General features: G+C 42.7%; 1 protein-coding gene across 3 annotated transcripts in view; it reads right to left on the minus strand.

Annotated features, from left to right (window-relative positions):
* The window catches only part of Osbpl1a (oxysterol binding protein like 1A), a 187,612-nt gene that overhangs the window by 107,844 nt on the left and 67,687 nt on the right, over positions 1–12,081 (minus strand). For 2 of the 3 annotated variants that reach the window (XM_021215014.2, XM_029546728.1), the window contains exon 15: positions 3,744–3,850. In XM_021215014.2, the coding sequence (XP_021070673.1) occupies positions 3,744–3,850 (107 nt within the window). Of the gene's footprint in view, positions 1–1,735; positions 1,755–3,743; positions 3,851–12,081 lie in introns of those variants that run through there. The other variant, XM_029546729.1, reaches the window with a different exon arrangement.

Below are 12,081 nucleotides of genomic sequence, written 5' to 3' on the forward strand. Positions count from 1 at the left end.
TATAAAAACAGATGTGTGGCCACGAGGAGGCACTCCATTAATCTTCAAAACTATTGTGTGCTTTTATCTGGCCACCACATTTACAAACAGGTCTTTATTAAACAAAAACAAACAAACAAAAAACAAGCGATTAAGCAGCCGAGCCAAAAATGGGATACAAGTCAGTATGACTTCAAAGCTTATGATTGCTCTTTTAATAGAACTTCAGATAATAGAAATGCAATTTATTATGGCAGATAAGTAAGGCATTGCATTATACCACTGTAATCTCAATTAGGCTAACAATCCCTACGCTGTGATTCTATTATATTTGACAAACTTCAAGTCTGGCATGGTGGTTCCTGTCCGTAACCCCAGCACTCTATAAGCTGAGGTAGGTATACTGAGAGTTCAAAGTCAACCATGGCTATGTATTGAAAACCTGTCTGAAAAGGATGATAGTGATGATGATGATGATGATGATGATGATGATGATGGTGAAAAGGGAAGAAAAACTTCATAGAAACTACTTATTCACTTCTCATTTTCCCCGATTTCTCAGAAGGAATTCATGTATCTTACTGAGAGATGAAATTTCATAATATTTCTGAAAAGCTATCTTAAAGGTATACTAAAAGTTTGAAATATTAAATACAAGTTACTAAGTGAAAAGCTATTTGTGCACTATGCTAGACTCCTTGTGTGCCTACACACCTGTAGGCATTTGATCCTGCCTGATTCAGACAGGCTTTACAGAGACCCATTACACATTTGGTCAAAGACTGATATTTAAAGCAGGTCTACTATGCTTTGTGACCAGAGCTCCTGACAACTTCCTGGCTGTCTCCTCTACATCAGAGTGCAGGGGCCACTCACTGCTACTTAGACAGCGGGCAGTGACTCTGGGGACAAAACAGAACCATCCCAAGAGAAAGGAAGGAGTAGGCAGAGTCTCACTATGTAGCCTAAGATGGTCTCCAACTCAGGCTACCTTCAAACTCACGGTGACTCTCCTGCCTCAGCTCCCATGCTAAGAGTATAGGCGTGTGCCACCATACCACACAGCATTCACAACTTCCTTAGATGACTACCTCTTCCCAGGGCAAGACGAATGAACTAATAAAGACCCAGAGAGAAGGGACCCCGGGGTTAATCAGGATTAACCTGCCAGCTTTTAGCCAGCACTCCCTACTCCCTGTGCACCAGACACCAGGGCATCCTGTTTACACTAGTGCACTTCATCTCCTGGCAAACCTTAGAGGTTAAAGGGTTAACGGTCTCCCACTAAGCCAATACCTTTGTCTCTCTAGACTGCTTCAGTAAAAGATGAGTTATACATTGTTTTATTAAGCAGATAATTTAAAAATTAAAACATGTATTTTTCCAGAAATTCAACACACACCAACTTAACTCCTGTCCAGCCTTAAAATCATACCTCCCTTGAACACACACTCATTAGGTACTACATAAGAACGAGAGTCCTGGATTACAGAGTGCTAAATACCATATGAAGCCAGCAATATAATTTGGCTTCAAAGTTATGATCTCAATTCAGATTTATTTAGAACACTGTATTATCCCTCATGTAAACAAACTAGCACATGAAATGATGCCAAAGTCAGAAATACTAAGAAGGAATGTTTTTGGAAAAATTGAGATTTAATCATTAAAAGATGAAATGGTGAGAAGGTTGAGGAGAACAAGCTGGTCATGTTTTCTCTAGGTTGTACAAAACATCTTACAGGCTGTGCCTTACCCTGGGTGACTCCATTTTATGAAACTCCATTTGCCCGACTTGGAGTGGAAGTGTCATGCTGGTGCAGAATGACTTTATCTGGTCTACACAGGCAAACAACTATCATCTGTACAGGACGAAGTATGCACAGACCAAATGCTTATTCATGCTAAGTAAAACATTACCTATAAACTAAGCCAAGGAAAACACTGACACGTGGTCATACCAAAGCTACATCACAAAAACCAGGTCAAAGAACATACCACACAGCCCACAGGTCAGGGAGGACACTTTAGACTGCTGTGGCAGCACCCGCCAGATGTAAAACCATCAGGAGCATGGCATCAACGTGCAGGGAGCGTGCAGCTTTGTCTGAGTCAGTCCAGTACACTTATCTTACACAGACCATTCAAACTGCAATCTACCTAAACTTGGAACTGCACCTTAAATCAGCTCTGACTTGAAGAGGCTCTGCCCACTGCCATCCCAAAACCTTTGCCCAGCTTCCTTGATGCCTTACCTAATGACCTGCCTTAGTCTCTCAGTGTCTACACCAGCTCTCTGGTCCTGCCCTCTACAGTCTCTTTAATTCCCTCCCTCATCATTTAGCATCCTGCATCTTCTTATATGAAGCATGCATGATCTTTAGAGTTAAGATTGAAATAGACTGCAAATAACCAGTCTATCAATCAAAATCAAAAGTATATGGGGGAATTACAACCAAACAAATTGACTTTAGATAAAAATGTACTTTTATCAGAGATTGTATTTTTAATTATTTTAAATTATTTTAAATTTTGTGTGTGTGTGTGTGATGGGACAGAGGGGAGATGTACACTGGAGCGTAAGCCCAGAGTCCAGATCTCCTATAGCTGGAGGGACAGGCGGGTGTGAGCCAAGCAAGAGTAGCACCATTGGACTATCTGCTAGCCCTGTTAACACTAATATTCAATAAACTCTGATATTGTGGAAAGAGAAACACGCCTATGTCTATAAGAAAGCACCTATAGCTTGTGTGCACTTGTAATAACAGCAGGGTGGAGGTAGAGGCAGGAAGATCATGAATTTGAGGATAAGCAGGAGTACAGTGCAGGAGTCTCTCTGAAAAGGAGCTAAGAAACACATGAAATGTTCAGTGCACAGTCAGGGGTTCCTGTGGCTCTGACAGAATTCTTTTAAAGACTTTTTCAATGAATTTATACTAATGTTTTCTTTTCTTCTACATAAACATGTCATATATGAAATGTACATACAAAGGCAGAATTTTAAAACTTGTGAATGACTTTGCAAGGCTTCTACTTTACTCATGAGAGAACAAATAGTCATATTTGCATTAAAAAACCATAAAACCAGTTGTGTGCTTCTGATCTTATCAAACCCAATTTCTAACCAAAAATTATAAAATTTAACAAAAACAAATTAGGTATCTTAATTCAGAAAATACAGATCAAACATATCTGAAGAAAATAATAAAATGAAAATGGAAATTTAAAAATCCCACAGACAAGAAAAATACGAGTTCAAACAACCAAAGGACATTTTCCCAACAGTTTAATAACTACTGGACATCCATACTGCTCCTTCCAAGATGTGGAGATCCAGTGGCACACTGCTGAACAGGAAGGCAGCAGAGGGGAGCCCATCACGGAGCTAAGCTCACAGAGCTGATCAAGAGTACCCAGTTCTAGGTGTAAGGCCTTCTGCACCTTTCACATGCACGTTTGTTCTGGAATACGCTCCCATCCCTCTGAATAAAATGTCACAACCGCCTTGGCTACATCACTGTTATATAAATGTTTGTTAAATATGGCTACATCAATATATCCCAAGGATATAAGCACACGTTATTTCACAATCACCCTACCTGACCAAGAATGAGGACATTCTGAATTTTGACGGAAAATGAAGTTTTCATTTCCTCTGATATTTAATACTACTTCTGAACAGCTCTAACACAATGGCTTACCAGCTTATTAGGCACGTGACACCCGAGCAATTGCTTTTAAAAAGTCAACTCTGGATGACCTACCCCTTCCTGTTTAGTGAAGAGATTGAGGCAGTCACTCAACGCCACACAAGTCTCTCTAGAGGCTTCGGAGACAACATCAGCTTTCTGAAGAAATGATGGAAGCATATCTATAAACAAACAGAAATGGGTATGTGCAATGAGTGAGCTCTGAAGTGATGTTAGAGTAAAGCCACCAAAGCATTCTATCAGCCCCCACGCCTGCTCCAAAGCATTCTATCAGCCCTCACGTCTGCTCCCTGCTGTGAAACAGAGCTGGGGGTGCTTCTTACCACTGTAGTCAACACCTGCTAGTCAGTCAGTCAGAAAAGGACACAGCTGAGGCTTTGAGGGCCCCAGGTTCTGGGCAGTGCTCAATGCTAAAGGAGCAGCCACCCGGCAGAGAGCACTGCTCACAACCCAGCTTTCCTTTCACCACCATCTTTGCTGGGTAAGTAATGTTATTCAAAATCAAAGTGCTAAAACGAGACAAAAATAATTCTGTGGTTGACATGGAGGCTAACATGTCTGAAGGCGGCATTAATTCAACTTCCTCTAGCTCTTATTTGGAAAAATGTTTCCCATAAATGGGTATTTGTGCTTTCAATCCCCAATGGAAGCCACTGCCTGGTACTGTGTGCTTAAGCTAGGGACAAAGAAGGAAACAGCAACATCAGACCCTGATTCTGTCAAGCAGGACAAAGCTTAACCGTTTGCCTATTAAAAATAAAGAGCAAAAACCATGCCCATGAGAGAAAGCTGAAAATAGACATTTATCACTTAAAAATAAGTAAAATGTTGTGAATGCCCTGTCTACAATTATGCAAGAGAAATGTTTGGCTTTTTGTTAAGTTCATTTAAGATCATTTAAATGTATTTTTCTATACAAATAAAATTCTTAATATTTAAGAAAACATTTCACTAAATAAAACTGAAAAAGAAAACCTACAGCATTCTTTGTATTTCAAGTATTCTTGACTTATTTAAACCAATGTTGAGACCATAAGCAAGACCAATAGGCCAAAGAGTTCAAGTGACTCAAATGCTAGTGTTAGCAAGTGTCAGGTCATGACAGTGGATCCCAGCCATGTGCAGTAGGCCCCCTATGACACAAACACTTCCAATTGTAAAGAAATAAAGAAAGAAATAAACTTACTTTCTCTGAGGAGAAGAAAGTTTAGAATGCAGACAAACCACCAAAAACATGTGTACAGGTGTTTACAGTTATCACTCAGGGTGATAAACTGTAAATACCACACTTTCTCAGTCTTGCGTCAAATATTCCAAAATTGTCTATATGTGTGTGTTTGTGTGTGTATTTTTGGTTTTCCGAGACAGGGTTTCTCTGTGTAGCCCTGGCTGTCCTGGAACTCACTTTGTAGACCAGGCTGGCCTCGAACTCAGAAATCCGCCTGCCTCTGCCTCTGCCTCCCAAGTGCTAGGATTAAAGGCATGAGCCACCACACCCGGCCAAAATTGTCTATATTAATGGGATTTAAGGAAAAGGATCTTATTTAGGAAAAATACTTATCCAAATTTCTAAGGCAGGAGTGAAAACCAAAAGAAAACACTAAGTAAAGCTATGAGCTGCCTCCTCAACCTGGACATGCAGCCGAGAGCATCCCTTCTCTCGCCTCCGCAGCAGCTCCCTGTGACCGCTACCCTGGCCTCACAGACACTGAAGGCTGCTAGGCTCTGAGATCCACGGCTTTGCGCACGTTTCCTTCCCACTGCAGTCTCTGGTACACACTGTCAAGGCCTCTCCTCCACTTGCTTTTCAAACGGCTAAGAAAGTAGCACATGTTGGGTGTCTGGTACTCCAGCAATAGAAACGTGACAGATGTCACACACAACTGTGAGACGTGTGAGAGAGACAGAATCAACCTTTGTCTTCCATAAATGTTCTGGGTAATCTAGTAATTCTCTGACAAATGACATTAAGATGAAATCATGGGTCTGCTTTTAAGTAAATACCATCACACACTTAATCATCCCCAATAAAAGCTAGGCTGTATAATTTCTGATTTAGATCCTTGATTAGTACAAAACAAATATTAAGTGTCCAAACATGTAGGAAATACTTAACTGTACTTAAGCAAACTCATACTATAAGCCTTCAAAACGCACACACACACAAGCACACACACACATGCACACACATGCTCTCTGTGTGTACACAACACTACCCCAAATAGATAGTCAAGATTTCAGAGTCTGGGAGCATAGGTCAGAGCAAAAGTGTAACAAGTGGCCAGGCGTAGTGGCGCATGCCTTTAATCCCAGCACTCAGGAGGTCAAGGCAGGCGGATTTCTGAGTTCGAGGCCAGCCTAGTCTACAGAGTGAGTTCCAGGACAGCCAGGGCTATACAGAGAAACCTTGTCTTGAAAAACCAAAACAAAACAAAAAAACAAAATAAAAAACAAACAACAACAACAACAACAACAAAAGTGTAACAAGTATGTGGGACTCTGTTCAATTCTCAAGTGCACACACACAACTTCATTTCTCCTACAATGTACTGTTAAAACAAGATCTTGAGATTAACCTTAATTTTTGTGGCAGTTTTCTTTTGCTTTAAGATCTGAGGACCCCTGGCTTATGATCTACCTTAGAAGCATACAGACCAGCTCCTATAGGCTGGCTTTGTCGATAATGATGTTTACATACTCTTATACACAGAGAAAGAACCAGGAACTTTCAGAAAGATAAACAACTAAGAATCACTATGTTTTAGGCTGTTAGTGTTTGGAATTAAGTGGCCAACACAAATGCAAAATGGTCAGGATGTTACCTTATTTGACCTCCTATCAGAATAGTATTGCAAAATTTGAGGAGAAAATTATTTTTCTATTGAAAACGTTTTTTGAAAAAAAAACAAAAACCTAACTTTGGAGTCTGTAAAAAGCTCAGTCATGATTTTCATGATTATATACTGTACAATCTTTAAATGGGTATGCTTTAAAAACAATGAGAAAGTACTTGTTTCTTTTGTCTATGTAGCAAATTAAATCTCAATTTAGGCAACCTTCTATCTAGAACAAGTCCCTGCACCTCTATAATGCTGAAGATAGTACTGCGTTCACTGTGAGCCAGGCTGTTTTCTTAGAAATACTAGTTTATCTACCTTTTACTTTGTTTCTTCCAAACCTTTGACTGAGATAATACTTCTCTAGGTTTCACATGTCCTAATAGTCACAATTTTCTCCACTGGGAAAAATACACACATGGCATTCCCAACACTAGTTCAATGCTGTCCTCCCTATACGGCCTTCCAGACCTCTGTGGGCTTCATGGCGATGTTCACCCATTCATTTGTCAGTCCACTCTGCTATCCATATAAACTGTAAGCCTACTTGGTGCATGCCAACACACACACACACACACACACACACAAACACAAACACACACACACACACAGAGACAGAGACAGAGACAGAGACAGAGAGACAGACAGACAGAGATAGAGACAGAGACAGAGACACAGACAGAGACAGAGAGAGAACAAAAGTAAGTTTTCAATCTGACTTTACTGCCAGATCAGAATCACATGAACTCCTCAGAAAATCAGTATTCTTTCCTGAAAGTGGAAAAATTTATATGTACAAATAAAAAAACCTTCTCTTTTAAAAATATCTATATAAAATGGTAACTTGAAAAAAATCCAATAGTGACAGTATACATGGTTCAAGAATATAAATTTACCTGCTGGTTCAAGTTAAGATGCTAGTTTAAAAATCATCCACTAAGTACATATATCAGAATGCTGTGTGTATTGGTATCTGTATGCTATCTGTATGTAATTTATATTAACTGCACTAAAGAATATAAGATATATAGCTCAAAGTGCAGTACTCAAGGAGTTAAATAATAAAACGGTATCAAACAGCAAACAAATAAACATGCTAGCTATCCAGTGAAGGAAGCCATTGTGGATCAGAGGAAACAACTGCGAGGGAGAGGAAAGACTGACTTAAAGAACAGTAACACTGCTTTTGTCAATTCCAGCTGGATGCAATACCCCATCTAAAGCACTAGTCCTGAGGGAAGACCTGTCCCCGTGAGGGCAGCACTAGTCCTGAGAGGAGACATGTCCCTGTGAGGGCATCACTAGTCCTGAGGGGAGACCTGTCCCTGTGAGGGCAGCACTAGTCCTGAGAGGAGACCTGTCCCTGTGAGGGCATCACTAGTCCTGAGAGGAGACCTGTCCCTGTGAGGGCAGTACCACCTCGGGGGCAGCAACCACACAGAAGGCACACCTCGGGTGCTGAGACAGAGGTCTGAGAGGGGCGGGGCGTGTTGCTTGTGCTTTTCTGTTCCTTATTCTGGTTTGTTTGGGGTCTGTTTTCTAAAAGGGGAGAAAGAAAAGGGTGTCTCCTTTCTTGTATGAGTGGGGAGGATCTAAGAGCTTTAAGGGAAAAGCCATGATCAGAATATGTCGTGGTTTTTTTTAAAAAAGATTACAAAAAAGAAGATATGTATTTGTGAGTTATAGACATATCTTATTCTAACTCACACAACAAGTTCTAGAGAAAAAAATAGAATAATAGAGAGTTTTGTCTTCATATAACTTGTGTCGAGAGAGGAGAAGAAGCCACGTGAAGACTTTAGAACAAATGGAGAAAAATGTAAGATGAGAAAGAAAAAGAATGCATCCTGTTTTTTAAAGGCTTTCTGAAGCTAGTGCTTTCAAAGCAGAAGACCCTATGGGCTAGGACAGAGCCCACTGGATCAGAAGCCAGCCAGCAGATCTTTATTTACAAATAGGAGGAAAATGAAGCAGTAATATTTATTTTAATCCAACTGAATAGAAACTCCCTCAAAAGCTGATTGGCTTGCATCACTCCTGACTGATGTTATGAGAAGAAAATAACTGAAATAGACAGTAATTAGGACAGAGCCATGATGGAGAGGGCCCTACCCATAGGCATCCTGGTAAGGCCTGGGCCACAGAGAATGAAGTGAGGGGAGGCTGTGAGGATGCTGCACATGTGCCAGGCTGCTGCACGTGTGAGAGCCGTTCATATGGTGCTCTCCAAGCTGCTACAGACTGTGGTGGGAAGCAAACACATCAGGTCATTTGGTTGTAAGGCACACTGCCTCACCTGCTGGCCTCCATCCTTAACCCTGCTGTTTCAAAGCCAGCCTGGACCAGTTGGAAGCTCCTCTCCAGTGGCTATAATGGAGCTTACTACAGCAACCCTGGTGGCCTGTGCCTTTCCTTACACATCCTGTCTTTCCAAAAAAGTGGAGAGCCACCCACAGCTGGAACAGACACACAAAGCTACATAAAGATGACAGAGGGTACGAAAGGAGAATGTGCAACGGGACTCAGAAACGTGGTAGATTTGGTTTAACGCCTATATTATGCTAATCGGGTTGCCAAAGAATCCACAGTAAGATGCTCAAGGTCCCAGGTGGCTCTGAATGGTAAATAACGTTGCTGGTGGCCAATGGCAGGGCAGGGAGACAAAGATGGGATTTTAGGATTGGGGATGAGAAGGCGTGTGTGTATCTTTCATTCGGGAACCCAGAACGTTGGGGCAGGTAGTGAGGAGCTGCTGGGGCCATTTGAGCAGTCTTAACTAGCTACAGCAACACATGCAGCAGGAACAGAGATGTCAGAAAGTCTGAAGAAACTACATGTAAGAAGATGAGGAAGAATTCACACCTAGTGATCAACATATGCTAAGAAACCTGACACACAAGAAAAAGTTCATGTTGCTGAACAGAGTGCAAAGAGAAGAAACTACTAAAGGAAGTAGACCGAGGCCATAAAGTCAGTCAACTCAGACTTCATCATAGAACCTTCAGGTACGAAGGCCTGATTTGTAAAGTCACCTCTAACTGCACCGAAGAATAGCCTCCGGAGACAGATGGGAAAACACTGTAGGATTTTGTGGGAAAGACAGCTCTGGTGAACATAAGAATAACAGAAGGGTTGACTGGGGGAGGGGCAGTGCTGTGTAGGAGGTGGGAGGGTGGGTAATGACATCAGACAGGCAGAGAAAGGAAAAGTGACTACAGGCTCAGGAAGCTGTGTGAACTGACGATGCAGCTTTTGAGATGAAAGACAGAAAGAACACAGGGCTGAACACAAAACGCAAAAGAGCTTACAGAACATAAAGCAATCTGCACACTGCAGGCTGGAGGCCCGTGTTCTCCATCAGTCGTACCCTGCTTTGGACTTCTGAAATTAGGCTGACAAAAGGCAATCATCTAGCCCACAGTGCAGTGAGGGACAACACTGCAACAGCAGAGCCAGGTGAGGTGAGAGAAAGCAAGGCTGACAGGTAGGCTACAGTGAGCCCGGTAAGCACAGAGCTGGATGTCAGTCAGAACAGCATCCTGGGGACTGACAGACATGAGGGGCACTCTGATGCACTCCTATGTTGGCTAGTTTTTATGTCGACCCAACACAGGCTAGAACCATTTCAGAAGAGAGGACACCAACTAAGAAACGTATCCCATTAGACTGGCCTATAGGCACCGCTGTAGGAATTTTCTTAATTAGTAATTGATGTGGAAGGGCCCAGCCCATTGTGGCTGGTGCCATTCCTGGTTTGGTAATCCTGTTTGCTATAGTAAGCAGGTTGAGCAAGCCATGGGGAGTAAGCCAGTAAACACCACCCCACTAAGGAGTCTGCGCTGGCTCCTGACTTCAGGTTCCTGCCTTGTTTTGAGGTTTGGTCTTTTGGTAGCTATTGTAATGCTAAATGAAAGCCTGGAGTCTACACATAGCCCCTGTGACCCTGCCCCTGAATTATTTCTGAATGGTAAATAAAGATGCCAACAGCCAATAGCTGGGCAGAAGAGACAGCAGTGGGATTTAGGTGGGCTTTGGGGTTGGAGGAGAACCATGAGAGGAAGAAGGTTAATGGAGGGGAGAGAAGCCACTATATAGGTTAGAAAAAGGCAGGAGAAGACGCCTTGGGTTAGGTGAGTCATAAGAACATGGCCCTGTTTGCTGGCCAACGAGCAGGCTAGATGAAAGCTAGTAAGTATTAAGTAATAACTTAGGATTATTGATAGGAAAATAGATTCTGACAGCAGGAAGGGTAGGCAGCTGCACAGCTATTGTGCTATTTAAGAATTATTGTAACTATAAAGGCTGTGTGTGTCTTTCATCCAGGAACTTAATACCAAAGGCAGTGTAGAAACCTCAGGGTGGGATTGAATAATTATTGAAACAGCCCCTGTCTGAGTTTCTGTCTGAATTCCTTCCATAATGAGCTCTGGTGCAGAAGTATAAGCAAAACCCTTTCCTCACCCAAATACCTATGATCACAGTGCTTTATCACAATAACAGAAATCCCAACCAAGACACACTCGCCAGGGTAAAGCCTGGTAAACACGCACACTACGGGGCACGGATTAAGATGGAAAACTTTGGTCCAGCAATAAAGAAGGGCACTTTGTTTACTGCTCAGGGTGGGAACCAGAATGACTGAGAACACCTAGACTGTGAATCATCTAGTTAAGAAATCCCAATTTCGGCCTTCCGGTTTCAATCTGGCCCGTAGAGCTTATCCTCTGCCATAGGGCTCCATACCCAAATATTGCCGGGAGAGAGCTATCCTCCCAAGAGTGGCAACAAGCCTGTGAGCACAGGAAAAACCCCACTGCTGCTCAGAGGGACCCCACTCCATCCCCACACTGAACCATCAGGACACTGAAACCTAGGAGAGGCCTGAGACAGAAGCCTTCCAGTTTCCCTCTGCACCCAGAGCTGATCCTCTGCCACAGTGCTAAATACACAAATACCATCAGGAGAGAGCCGCTCTCCCAGGAGAGCCGCCACACCTGTGAGGACAGGTAAGACCACCATGTCTGTTCAAATTCCTGGCCCAAGAGGGACCCTCCAGAGCCATCTGGACACAGGAACCAAGGAACAGCCAGGAACAGGATCCTTCTGCTTTCAGTCTGCACCCCAGAGCTGACCCTGTACCACAGCTCTTCATGCACAAATTCCTCCCGAGGAGAACTGGTCTCCCAGGAGTACTGACGCAGAGGTTTCTTGGAGGGACAAGCCACAGTCAGAGATGCAAGACCAGCTAACACCAGAGATAACCAGATGGTGAGAGGCAAGCTCAAGAACATAAGCAAAAAAAACCCAAGGCTACTTGGCATCATCAGAACCCAGTTCTCCCACCACAGCGAGCCCTAGATACCCCAACACACCAGAAAAGCAAGACTCTGATCTAAAATCCCATCTCATGATGATGACATAAGGACAAAATAACTCCCTTAAAGAAATACAAGAGAGCTGGGCAGTGGTGGCGCACACCTTTATTCCCAGCACTTGGAAGGCAGAGGCAGGCAGATTTCTGAATTCAAGGCCAGCCTGGACTACAGAGTGAGTTC

The sequence above is a fragment of the Mus pahari genome, chromosome 15, assembly GCF_900095145.1.
Source record: "Mus pahari chromosome 15, PAHARI_EIJ_v1.1, whole genome shotgun sequence".
Lineage (NCBI taxonomy): Eukaryota > Metazoa > Chordata > Mammalia > Rodentia > Muridae > Mus > Mus pahari.